Consider the following 13,800-nt stretch of genomic DNA (forward strand, 5'->3'; position numbering starts at 1 on the left):
AGGCCCTTTGCACCCTTGCAGCTTTTTTTTCCTTTGACATTAAAAGATAAAGTGAGTAAAAGTCAATTTGTCTCTGAGGAGGGTCAGCTTTTAAGCAATGCAAACATGCAAAAAAAAAAAAAAAAAAAAGACTTTCCCCCTGAAATGTACTGTTTTGGTTGCCTGCAAAATAAGAAACACCCAATGTGAAGTGCCCAGCCTGAGCCTCTTGTCACCGGCATTCAAGCTCCTCTGGGGGAGATGCAGGTGGGTGAAAGGACAGTCTGAAATTCAGATGGTGGTGTTCTCTTGTGTGCTGTGCATCCACAAACCACCCTATGCTGTATGTGAGAGAGCGATGTGTGGGGACTCCTGGCATTAAGCTGATGGCTGCAGGAAGTACAAAATAGCCCTCAAAGGATGAAGGAAGGCCCCAGCAGTAGTAAACACGTGTGAGGATAATACAGATCATTTCATTGTAAGTGCATGTGCTATAAGAAGGAAACTTGTTTTGTGTTTAGTTTTTGTGTTTGTTTGTTTTTTTTTTTGCATCGTTAGAGGCTAGTCCTTTCCATCCCAGGGCTATCACGTCCACATGGAACTAACTCAACAGAGTGGTGAGTGGGAGAAGGAGGAAGGAAAGGGAGCCAGCAGTTTCTGAACTCCTTTAAAGACAAGCTTCCAGGGCCAAGAAGGCAGGAGTCTGTGTTGGGGCCTTAGGGATGACACTGGGGTTTGTCAAGACAGTGAGAGTTCTGTTCAACGTGAAGTCGAAGTCAAAGTAATATGGCACTTTATAGAGCGGCAGCAGGATCTGGTGCTAGGTATTTGGTCAGTAACTGTGATAAAGAATAGAGTTGGACTTAGATGGTCAGTCCCCTTTCAATGATTTCAATTAATAAAATTAACAAAAAGGCAGAGAAAGAAAGGACTATCAACTTCTAACCCCAGGCACCTTGCTTAATCAGAGGTATCTCCTGGGATCAGAGAATGCCCAGCACAGTGGCTGATTAGAAACATCATTAATTGGGAGTATTTAAGGAATAAAAATCCCTCAAAATGCTACCCCATCACAAAGTCGTTTAACTGGAAGGCATATGAAAATATTCTCGAACTAGAACATACCCCTACACCTGATCTCAAAAGCATATAGAATTTAAGGTTAATGATGTAGGTGCTGAATCTACCTACCATCCCCCTTAGAAGGTTTATCGAATCCACTGTTTCTAATTAAAACCGGAGAAGGAATTTCAGCAGCACATTAGTTTTTTTAAAATGACCAGAGATTATCAATCAATCAAAACTAAAAAAAAAAAAAAAGGTGTAGGGAGGAAATAAAAAACGGAGAGGGTGAAGATATATTTTTTCCCTTCAGATTTGCTTTGTGGAGTTTTTTTTTCTTTTGGATCTCAACCAGTGGGTAAAAAAAAGTAGAAAAGACAAAACTCAAAAGATGTATGGGCCAGGCGGGGGGGGGGGGGGGGGGAGTCCAAATTAGAAACACCCTGGAACAAACAGAAATGACAACGGTATAAAAAGTTACCAACGCTCCAGACAGCTCTGGGTAGAAAGGGTTAGAAGTTCAGAACTTTCTCACCTTAGAGGTTTCCATAGATTATGAAGGAAATACATCGTGAGGTTGCCATCACAGCATTGATGTGCAGAGCGGTTAAAAAAGTGAGACATGGGCACTTATACAATGTCTTACAAAAAACATCATAGAGAAATAACAAACAATAACAATTTCAGGCAACAAGACCACAGGATAGCAAGTTAACAAACTTTTTAACCTCTTTTTTTTGTTTTTTGTTTTTTAAATATTAGGGATTTATACAAAACACATAATAAAATACCCATGTTATCAAATTACTTCTCACAAGAAACACACTGAAGCTCTAGGAAGGAAGTACCTTTGGAATTTGGCACTATATATTTTCACTTTTTTTCTTTAAAAGAAAAAAAAAATCACATTTTGCTGAACACAAACACATCTAAATAGTCCACAATAAAAAAAAATGACATCAATGCTTTACAAGCCAACACAAAACTTATTCTGGAATAGGGTTTTTTTTTTTTTTCCCCCTCACATGAAATTTTTTTTAAGCAAACTTTTTTTTTTGAAATTCTTTAAGTAAACCAATTCTAACCTTGTCTTATCAACAGAGAACATTAAGACCATAAGACTCATGATTGAAACCACAACTTAATTCACAGAAGCACCAACATAACAGTTTACAGTAACCTTTCTCCTGTACATTGAAACAGTATAAAATATAGGTAATTTCATGTGCATTAAACCATGGATTGTCTAACTGTGAGTCAGTTCAGCAAAAGGTGACACAAATAGGTAGCATTTGCCCCAAAACAGGGTAAATATTTTTCTTATACTAATCTACAAAAAGTGGTTCTATATATATATCTTAATGAGAAAGTGAGCCACCTAAAATGGCCTTATCAAAAAACTTTACACTGCCTGAAAAATGTAAAAACTATTACAGACCTCTAGAGACTTAAAATCAGACAGTTTTTTTTCTCAAACTGTTTTTGGAAGTAGTCTGTTAGAAACCAACATTCTGTGTCCCTGGACACATATTGCTATTGTTACCAGTGACCGGGAAGAATGCCAATCCCTGTATAATACTTTCAAGTCTGTTTTATGAAAAAAAAAAAAATAAGAAAGAAACGTTTTTGCCACAGGTTTTTTTTTCTATAATTAATTTGTCTAATAAATTTCAGTCTTGCATGAATGCTGCAATGTTTTTCACATTGACTTCCCAGAATTCATAGCTAGATGAGGTCACATGCAAATTTCAAAGGTCAAACTAGATCAAAGGTCAGTAGGAGAACCAAATGTGATGTGAGGTCAGAAAGACATCAGAAACAATGACGGGACGATGAAACTTTTTTTTTTTGAGACGCCACAGGGACATGCTAGGCAAACGGTGAACTAACGGGCATGAAGATGTCTAGGGAGAAAACAAGGGAGAGTAAAAAGTTACACAGAATCTACGCAGCAGCAACAAAATCACTCTTAAGGGTGCAGGAGAAAAACTAATGCAAATCTTAGGTCATCCCGGGAGTCTACGAGCCATTCCCGTAATTTGCATTTCTTACAATCTTTATCCACAGCACAATGGAACCCCAAGAGAATCCATCCAGAGGAGGAGAGGGGATGGATTCCAGGAGTTTTGGGGTGGGGGCTGGCGAGGGACAGCAGGGGAGGATCCAGTTTCAACGGATGTAACATGTGGGGGAGAGTCAGACGACCGAACTATAAACTAGATAGATCATGGAGGCTACAAACAAAATCGTCAGACAGATACAAACAACAAGAGGGAAAAGCATGAACTGCAGGCCTAGGGTTCAACGGTGAAAAAAAGCCCATTCCTAGAACGATTCCTCTAGAGACTACTTCAAAAGGATCTAGCTAGCACAGAGAACTGCTCTTTAGGTACCCAATAAGTTAACAATAGGCAATAAATAACTTCCATTATTTCTGAGGCAGTAAAAATTTTGTACAAAAATAGAAATGCTTTTTTTACAAATAAAATTTACAGGCCTGTGGCTTTCTTTTTTATTTATGTATTTATGTATTATTTATTTATTATTAAATTTATCTTTCAAGAAACATCAAGTATTTTCACTCATTTTTATTTTATTTTTAAACCCTGTAGCTTTAAGAAACAGATCTCTAAATCTTTTTTTTTACATTAATCCTTTCTAAAAACTAAAATAAAACAACAAAATAGACAACCAGTGTAATAATCTGACCGATAAATGTCATGTTTCTTTGAACCCTAAAATAAAATCCTACTTGTTAAAACAAACCAAATGTAGTGGAAAGACGTTTGTATTGTTTTAAGTGCTTCTCCTGGCTTCTCTCTCGAGCTGGGCCACCACCTTAACCTCTAATCGGCCGGCGCCCTCCTAGGGACGGGCGCAGACAGGAGGGGCGAATTCTCCAGGCAGTGCTCTGGGGCACCAGGGGGCTCAGAGTTAGAATTGCACGTTAGCCTTTGTTTGCCTTTTAAATTCTCAAGATGTCATTTATTTATGTGTGTTTTTCTTTAAAAAAAAAAAAAAAGCAAAAAACAAGAACAAAACGAAAAAGGTAAAAGGAGATTCAAATTGCAAAACAAAGGAGAATACAGTGGCACAACTGGAAGAGGAGTTTTACTCGATAGAAACAAGGTAGCCCAAGTTTTTAATTATGGCGAAGTGGGTGGGGGCGGGGGAGGGGACATGGAGGCCTTATAGTAAAAATAACCGTCTCTCTTGGTAAAAGTTGGCAATGTGGTCCTCCTCTGCCTTTCCTGTTGAGTACAGGCTGGCTTGTGGGACTTACCCTAAGAAAGCTAAAATAAGAGCAGGGAGCCTCTGGGGTTAGGATCAGTAAGGTTTGCTGTCGTTTTTGGAGCGCTTCAGCTGGACCTTCAAGCGTTTCATGCCAATCTGAAAGCCATTCATAGCCTGGATAGCAGCTTGTGCGGACACAGGATTGTCGTAGCTAACAAAGCCTGGAAGACACAAGGGGAAGGACGGCGGCAGTCAGCACGGAGAGGCAGCGCGGGAGACGGGAGCGAGCAGGACGTCGTGGGGGCGGGGCTGCAGAGTGTAACCGTACGTGGTGGGGAGCGTGGGCAGGTGCCGTGCGCTCGGCCGCGGGCAGCTCTGCTCGGGTCGGGGTGTGCCGGCCGTGGACGGACGGGGTGTGTTTTATGGCCACCCCTGGGCACGTCCACTGAGAAACAGGGAGAAAAGCGGGTCGGACTGGGAATGTGGTATCATGACAACCACCCTCTCCTCTGTGAAAAACGAAATCTCAAGACTCTCAGACTCCTGGTCTGTTTACTGACTTCGGTCAAGTCTGTCTGGGTTTCAAGCCCCTTGGAATCCTTCTGACAGAACCCGTGGTGGTGCTCACAGAGGCAGAGGCATAGATACTCCAGGGCTCGCAGGGTCCCCAGAGGCTCACATGTCCCAACCAGGTGCGGTTTAAATGAAGGGCTGGTAAACGGTACACTGCAAACACCCCGACTTTCATTCCAGTTCCCCATCTGTATCCACACAGCCCACACCTGTTCGACTGTCGGATGGGGTCAGTCAGTGAATTAACTCTAGGATAATTTGTACTTGATTTTTAACATTTTGGAGTTATTTCTGAGAGGGACCTAGGGAACCCCCAAGGGAAATGCCGGTCCTTTCTTATCATCTCAACTTCCGTTTTCAAAGCTCCACTGCATTCGACAGACTGGAAATTGCTACATTATACCCCCTCAGAATAAAGAGTCTGAATAGCTTAGGGCTTAAGAGCCATCCTCACAGACTTCCCAGTATCTTGGTCTGTCCTAACACCACCAAAATGGCAGGGAGGGCATGCTGTTGAGAAAGGGCCAGTGATGCTCTGCAAAGACCCAGAAACAGAATTCTGATCACAATAGTTTGCTCTAACACTGGCGGTGGGGGTAAGAGGTACACGCAAAGCTTTCTTTAGGTAATGCCGACGTAAAGGTGTTGAACTCGTACGGTCCCTACTTCTGGGGTTGAAAGGAAGCTATTATACTGGGTGGATTCCAGTTCTCAACATCAGCTGTTCAGAAGGTTCTATACTAAGCTTCTTCAACTATCTGCTATTAAAATCTAAAGCTAAAGAGAAAACTCCTTTACAAACTGGAGGAGGAAGAAAAGGACATAAATATAACTTTAGCAGAGTTCTCAGCCGATAAAAAGGAGCATATGGTATAATGCAGAAAAGCTTTTCATTGGCAGGCTGTACTGCAAAATGGTGGTACAGATTTTTACTAAATCTAATCCCCAGTATATGTGCTCTCGAATCCAAGATTTTGGCTCTGATTTTCTCCTTTCCTTCTAGGTCGTTATCCAGAAGCAGCAAGATGATTAAAGAATGGAAATGGGTCAAGGGTGAAATGGATAACGAAACCTGGCCAAGAGGTTAGCATGAGAGAATGGGCTACCTAAGACTAGCAAATCTGGGACCCCCCCCCCCCCCCCCCCGCCAAATTAGGCCGGCTCACTGAGAAATGTAGGTTTGGGACGCTGCGGCTTTTGATAAAAATTGAAAACAGTGCATAGTGCTAAGTACCATTGTCTGCCGACATTCATAGGTATAGCCTGCATTATTACACCTTGGTTGAAGAGTATGTGGGCTGATATAATCTCTTTTCGAGGCACTAACAACTGTTTTTCTCAAAATCAGACCCTGAAGCACAATCCCTTTCCGATCTCCAAATAAACCCAGGACATTGCTTAGTGATGAGGAGTATAAAAGTCTGGCTCATAACCTCGCGCAGGGAAGCTCCGAGTGGTAAGCACCCACCGAAACACACATGCCCCCCCCCCCCCATGTAACCACTCCCTTTCCATTTCACTTGTTGGTGCGCCATCACAAGGGGGTTTATGTACTTGTCACAGCAGCAGCGATAGTGGGGTCGGTTCAGGCTGACACCCTGTCCACTTGGGTAAAAACAGTGACTTTCAATGGTTGACATACTAATTCCCCTAACAACAGAGGCTTCAGACCTTCCTGGGTGATGGCACAGAGATTAGAAAGACGTTACGATAATGGGGTTTTAGAAGCCAAAACATTCTCTTTACACCCGTTGCCCATTTCCAATTAGCCAAATACTAAGTTTGAGTACCACTCCTACCACCTTTGATGTTTTTCTTCATACCATATAGTTCTCTTTGTATTTCCTGGGTCCGGATCTATTCCAATTTGTTTGGTGCTCTGACTGCCTACTACCTCCATGAATTACTAGATTGGAGGAATGATGAAAGCAAATGTTCGATCTCAGACTGGGCCAGAACTTGCCAAGCAAGTAATCTATACTCTGAACATTCTAGCCTCTAAGCTACTTTGGAGACCAAAGGGGTTCAAAAAGCAAAACAAGAAATAGATTTAATGAATGCTATGCTTCTGCTTCTAAAACATTAGGGCCAGTGGAGAGTGTGCCTCTCTCTTAGGGAGCACAGAGTCTGGGCTGCGTGAGGAAGGAGGGCACGACAGCCCAGGCCACCGAGGACCTGGGTTTTCCAGTGTTCTCTGAATGCTTGCATCTCCTGGGCTCTGCATCCACTCGGGCAGGCCCTGTAGAGCCCATCATCCCAAATTCTGGCTCCCGAATCAGCATAATGCAGCACTTCCTGGGACCGTGATGGGCATCAACTCCCCGGCCCGAGCTTGGCGGGGGGGGGGGGGGGGGGGCTGCAGTGTGGCCACACCCCTACTGTGAAGGTATGTGAGAATGTAGGAAGCCTCCCCATACTACTTGCTACCCAGATCCACAAGTGCCCGAAGCCTCCCGCACCTAGAAGGCTACGGAATTCGTGGCAGTGTCTGCAGTACTGCTCTGTATCAGGATCGCCTAAACTACGCTGTAGTCCATTAACTGTATTTCCCTCTGCTCAAGTTCGTGGTTCCAGCGGTGGGGCTTGAAGAAACTAGTGAAAGATGACTAGCTGCGTGTAGTAAGACCCTGAGTAGCACAGTACACAACATCATCTAAGGCGTGGGCATTTAGTTTCATTTCCCAGATCCTTCCTTTTTCTATAGCCCCTTCCTCTGCTTTTGACTAAATGACTTTGCCCGATCTGCTTACATGGATCCAGAACACCAGGAAATAGCACCACCCAGGGAAGGCCCTATCTGGACTTCTCAAATATTTGCCATTTACATTTTCCTTCCCGTGACTCCTCACACTTGGGAATGTACTGTTAATATTCTGGCTTGGTTTCTTTTGCATACCAAAGCACTTGCTCAGATTGGTCTGTTTGTCAATGAAGACTTTAGCAGAGATAACATTTCCAAAAGGCATGAACATCTGCAGAATGTCCTGGTCTCCAAACTCCTGTGGAAGGTGGTAAATAAAGAGGTTTGCACCCTCTGGACCTAAAGAGGAAAAAAAAATCAGAGTAAGGTATTCTTCGCTTCTTAGTTCCCAAGGCCTCTTCTTAGGACTGCTTTAACAACAGATAGCCTAAGCATTTGCCTTTCTCTCTCATGCTAGAAGGGAATGAGATAGATGGATAAATGTCAAGTGCTGGTATGTCTTTCAAGACGGGAATCATCCTTCAGATGGTCCTGATTTCCAAAGACACTGGTCAGCAATAGCTGTCTTTTCACTGATCTTCTGTGGCTCGCATTTGCTTAGTGTACATATTTTCAGTCTCCTCTTCATGGGGGTGAAGGTGGTCCCCATGGGGTAGAGGTGGGGGGGAGAATGCAGGAGTGGGTTTTTCCTGGGTGGCTGTGTTTTGTTGTATGTATGTACGATCTCTTGGAGTTGAGAGAATCCTGTGTGTTCTAAGCAAATTGCAGCAATTTAGAATAATGGATATAGCAGTAATGTTGCTTGGATTTCTCAATCATTTACCTAATTATCCATCCAGTTTTGATTTGCCAAATCTCTTAACAGAGTCTAATAATCATTTTTATTAGAAATGACTGGCAGTGAGTCAAGGCAGGGAAAAATAGGTAGCTAGAGTTTCACAGCTGTGATAGGAATTATACCACTGGGGATTAGCCTTGGAAATGAACGCACAAGGTGCAGAAGCTAGGCAGAGACCAAGCTCAGAGCCATCACTTTCCAGAGAAACAGGAAGCAAGGGCAGAGTATGGAAGGTCCTCTCAGCTACACTGGTTAGAGAGGTAAGTTCTCCTCTTGTCTTCCCCTGTCATTCCCCACCTCTCTAGCCACCTGCCCGAGAGCCATCCGGAGGTGAAAAGGAGGGAATCTGACCTGATGGGAGGTAATCATCTAACCTAGAACAGGCAAGGAGGCTTTCCAGGTCCAAAGCCGCCTGGGGTAGTTACAGATCCCCCCCCGCCCCCCCCCCCCGCGCCTGGAGGGGGCCCCCCCCAGGGCTGGATGTCTCTAGGATGTTCTAAGTTCGGGGCGTGGTGTCTGGAGGGGAAGGGTGCTCACAAAACAGATGAAGTAACCTTGGCAGCTGACTCCTGGAACCTTCAGTGGCATCCGGGGAAGGAACCAGAGCTGCCTGCCCCACTGGGATGCCCCAGGGGGTGGCTGCAACGGGTCCCTGCAGGGGGGTGTGGTGGTGGGTAGTATTTGGGTCTAAGAGAAGTAAAACCGGAGTAAGAATAACTTTGTAAAAATAGAAGAAACATCTTTGTAAAGAAGAGTCAAACCAAGTTTCTTCCCACAAAAAAACAGTGTACTAATGTGTGGGACTTTTCCCAAGGATGTCTTCTGGAAGCAAGTTTCTGAAGCCACAGAGATGAAGCATTTAAGTTCAACATGACCACTTTAACTTTCTGTGTCGCTCACAATTCCCCCGGACATATCCACATTCCAGTGCCAAGGAGGCAGTCTGTAATTCAAGGGACACAGTTGCAGGTCTTAGGTCCCCAAATGTTTCCTGGTTTAAAAAAATTCTTAAAAAAATCAACACTAATATGAATAGGTGGAAAACCCAAACACTGGAAAGGGATGTTTGGAGTGCCACCAGGCCAGGCACGGCTTCGGCAGTGTGTGTACCGGGCAAATCTGGCACCACCCAGGTTTCGTGGTCCTTCTCAATAAAAGGTCCGCATGTACAAATGAGGATTTATGGGACCCACTCTCAGCTCCTGAGGCCCGGGGAAAAAATGCAATTTAATGCACTCTGTCAGAGTACTGGCTACGCCTGGACAGTCCTGGCATTCTAGAACACTGCGCATTCCGACTGTATCTGTGCCACGTGGGGGGACCAAGAAAATATGAAAAAGGTCACTCTAAGGAGGCTCTGTTCTTTATTCACCATTTTCTCAGGTGAAAGTGCCACCAGCATCTCCTAGTGTGGACCCCACCAGTTTTCATCACCCAGAAATAGTTTGATTTTGCAAACTGCCAGAATTGTGAACACTAAAATAAGAAAAAGGTGACTCGATGGGGAAAACCTCTCTTCCGTGCAAAGAAGGCGGCTGTTGCCATAGATACCAAGGGTAGAGACACAAAAACACGTCTTTGAGGGTTCCACCTATGTCTCCACCTCACTGTTGCTTTTAAGTAAGAACCTGCTGACAGATGATGCATTCCTCGGATCTCTCCCAGTACACGGCATTGTAACTTGCTGGAGTTCTCTGTTAGAGTGTTGGTCCCAGCTGGCTGGGTGCTCACATTTTGTATTTCTCAGATAGGGCACTTGGTCTAGCACAGAGCATTGGGGGTGTCTGTGGCCGATGGCCGGCACCCACCAGCTGCTTTGTGGCCTTCCTGAGGCTCTACCTACTTGTGTGTGCGTGACTGCCTTCTGCAAATCAAGGAACATGGGTAGGTATGACAGAGGTCAGAGAGTATTCAGGAGTGATAGGAAAGATGGTAAACTTTCCTGGATTGAGGTCGATAGGGATGCCATAACCCTTCAGAAGATTTAGCTGGGGAATATATCAAAGCCACTTTAAAACAACAGCAGCAGCAAAGCCAGCCTGGCTCATTTTCCTGTGGGAAAATATATACTAGGGCACATGACTAAATGCATCAACTTGACTTTCAACTCTCTTAACTAAAGGACAAAACCATGGAGCAGAAAATCTAAAAATCTGTTTAGTTGTGGAATTCATTGGGTTTTTCTTTCTTCCTTCCAAGTATAACCTGTTTTGAAAATTATGTTGCAGTCAAACTAATATTAAGATGGTTTAAATTTCTTGAGCACACATCAACTGGGTGAAAAGAAGGTGATCAGAAAAGAGGTATGAGAAGGTGGGAGATGATTAAAAACGCTAAACAAAGCAAAAAACACCACCACCACCACCACCAAAAAAATCAAAACTAAACCATGCTACCGGTAGCCCCAATACCTAAATGTCAATGATCCCAGGTTGGCAGCCATTATTCACATTAATCCCAGAGGGTTAGCTACTGCACAGGCAACCCCAAAAAGGCAAGGCTTGGAAATGCGGGGCAGTGAGCTGCGGTAAAGCAGCAGAGGACGGTTGTTTCAGGGCCCACATTCTATCCTTGCACCAGTACATGGCGAGTCCACTGGTGACTGGTGTTTCTCGGTGACATACGTCACGTTGCTTGCTCTAAGGCTCTGCTGGGCAACGGAGCAGTGGCCAAGATTCTTTAAGAATCCTGCGGGGAACCGGCTTTTATGTTTTCGCCTAAGAACATCATTATCTCACAGACCCCTCCTACCACAGTCACCGTGGTAGTCTGACCCCAGACAAGGGACCTCAGGACAGGCCCTTCTTTGGGAAGGCAGGGTATTTATGACGTAGGGTCTCCACATGCCTCGGGAAATACAGTTGCCTGAACGGTGGTGCAGGTTTTTAAAAATCTACACTAACGGTCACAGCTAAGAATAAAGAGAAAGTTGAAATAATGAAGAATTTAGATTTTCATATATCTCATTTTTAACGATTTATAAATGGAAACAAACCTTTGTTCTACAAGAGTATCTTTAAAGCTGTGTCCCTTTTAAAGTTCACAACTTTACAAAGTTAAAACATTCTATTCTTATAGAACACCATATTTAAAATACGCAGACAAGAACAGTCTGGAAACGAAGGGTGAAGATAAAGGAGAAGGGAAAGAAATTTGTAAAAACTGCCTCAGCAATACTTCCTTATTCTAGCCCCTTCCGCCATACTCCGACAGGTGTGAAAGAGAATAAATACCATCATGGTGCAGAGTTCCCTTGAAAGCAATTTCTACTAAGGAGAAGAGACCAAAAGGAAGAAAGGAAAAGACAAGCTCTCCCTCTTTGGACTGGTTCATTAACTGTTTTAGAATTAGCTTGAATTTATTCTTAGCATTCACTTCCTGAGACTCACTTTGCCTCATTGGCAGAGAAGCAAGACCATCAATCACGTCCTTACTTCCTGAGAAGACCCCCGATTCAACACAGACCCAGCCGATCCTGATGGTGCATTTTATCCTTACCCTGGAAACCTTCGCCTATGAAGAGAACAGGCCAGCTAACCAGCCACAGGGCGTGGGGACATGCCTGGGAAGACCATCGACTGACCCCTTCCACTAGGGAGCAGTTAATGTGTAGTAGACGGTCCCTGCTGACTTGGGAGAGCGGCTTCCTGCCCGGTTTCTGAGGGCAGCAACTACTGCCCTCAGGTAACTGCGCAGAAGCACGCAGTGGGTGAGAAATACGTCTGAGGAGGTAAATTAAAAGACTGATGGAAAAATTGCAAGATAAAAGAAGTACAAGTCTGCGGAGGACAGGAGAGAAGATTCAAACCAATGGCTTAGTCCCGTTAGGTTTCTTAAGAGAGAAAAAACAAACCCCATCCCGTGAGGGGCAGAAATAAAATAATGGCTCTCTCCTAGGACACTGGCTCCGTCGAGTTTCTCGGAGGCCGCCCGGGCCCTGGGCGAGCACCTACCTTCCTTCTGGCTGCCCGCGGCGCTCTGCTGTTGCAGCAAGCTCTGGCTGTACAGAGTGGGCAGTGCCGCGGCCGCGTACTGCTGAATCCCTGAGTAGGCCTGCGTGAGGGCGTCCATGGTGCCCGCCGTGCCATTCGTCAAGCCCGTGGCGCCAAGTCCTCCATTCAGAGCCGCCATACCTGAGAGCATTTGAGCAACTTTACAAAAAACCCAACAATAGAGAAGAGAAATAGCACTTTTCATTAGTGCTTTCCAAAGGAAGTTAGAGAATCATTTGACACAAGTAACAACAGCAAGTGCATGCAGCTAGCACACCGATGAAACCGGCACGGAAGTGAACACGAAACTATGACGTAACACGTTGTCACGATGGGGAACACACAACAAAACCCACGAAACCCCCTGAGCAACGATGCCGTCACTCCCTAAGGCCAGTGAGCAGACTTCACGGAGGCACGACAGTGAGACAGGACATCGTAATTCCATGCACGGTGCTACTGGCAAGTACTGGTATCGTTTTGAAATGAGAGCCTTTTCCTTCGTAGAGCCCAGAAGCATGTAAGAAAACGTGAGTGACGGGGGCTCGTAACAGCTATGCACTTAAGTCCATTTCCCGGGCGCTCTGAGGAGCCATGGGATGGCTCAAGGGTTTGCGGAAAAAGGGATAAAACTTGTCTCTGTCAGCAGGCTGATGAGATGGTCCCGGAGGCCAGCTCTGTCCCCAGGGAACCTGTGTGCGGCCCCCTGAAACAGCTCAGGGATGTCGTCGGGGAGTGGGCCCTTAGAAAGACTCGCCTAGCTGATTAAGAATGAAAGCATAGGAAAAAATGGGGACCCTTAATCTAACTGTAGAGAACTGAGGCTGCTTACTCAGTGGGAAAGGCTCCAAATAGAATGGGGCCAACTTGAGTAGCAGACAGACACACAGGCAAATATGAATCCGGGTCACGGGAGCGTGCACCCCTGAAAGCGCTCCATGTCGTGTTTTCCGGTTAACTGAAGTGACACCCATGTCTGTGAGCTGGATCTTGGCTATTCACGGATGGGAACTGGATGCCGGCCAGCGCACTTTGAGTTTTTTCTTGTATCCTGACTGCTCTTTCGCTCGATTATGGTGGCTGACTGTGCCACATTTTCCCTGAGTCCTGAGTCAAAACAAGCAACACTTTGTAGAGTGCTGACTTTCGTATGAACACAGGAAATGGAAGAGGTGACATCATAATAGCCTTTAGTTGCCTTTATGATTAAAACATTTTAAAAAAGAGATCCGTTTCTGGGAAGAACTCACTGAAAACATTAATGAAACTCTTGAATGGATTAGGGCTGTTGATTAGGGCTATTAAAATAGCAAAGATGACTAACTGAAAAACAAATTGGCAAGAAGTCTAATGAGGACAGAGGACCAGATAAAGATGCTTAGAAATGATACAGAGGAATCCAATATCAGAATCACGTCAAC

The 13,800-nt window shown here is 44.7% G+C and overlaps 1 protein-coding gene across 8 annotated transcripts in view; it reads right to left on the reverse strand.

Annotated features, from left to right (window-relative positions):
• Nucleotides 1–2,639: 2,639 nt before the first annotated feature.
• Nucleotides 2,640–13,800, reverse strand: part of CELF2 (CUGBP Elav-like family member 2) — a 292,606-nt gene continuing 281,445 nt past the window's right edge. For 3 of the 8 annotated variants that reach the window (XM_028114646.2, XM_028114645.2, XM_088025813.1), the window contains exons 11-13: nucleotides 12,341–12,538; nucleotides 7,745–7,888; nucleotides 2,640–4,496 (exon numbers count right to left, since the gene is read on the reverse strand). In XM_028114646.2, the coding sequence (XP_027970447.1) occupies nucleotides 4,369–4,496; nucleotides 7,745–7,888; nucleotides 12,341–12,538 (470 nt within the window). In that variant the 3' untranslated portion in view covers nucleotides 2,640–4,368. The remainder of the gene's footprint in view (nucleotides 4,497–7,744; nucleotides 7,889–12,340; nucleotides 12,539–13,800) is intronic. The other 5 variants (XM_028114649.2, XM_028114648.2, XM_088025812.1 and 2 more) reach the window with 4 other exon arrangements.

Source organism: Eumetopias jubatus, unplaced genomic scaffold, assembly GCF_037043125.1.
Source record: "Eumetopias jubatus isolate StellerSeaLion01/CBP00866 unplaced genomic scaffold, mEumJub1_p1.0 scaffold_8, whole genome shotgun sequence".
Taxonomy (NCBI): Eukaryota; Metazoa; Chordata; class Mammalia; order Carnivora; family Otariidae; genus Eumetopias; species Eumetopias jubatus.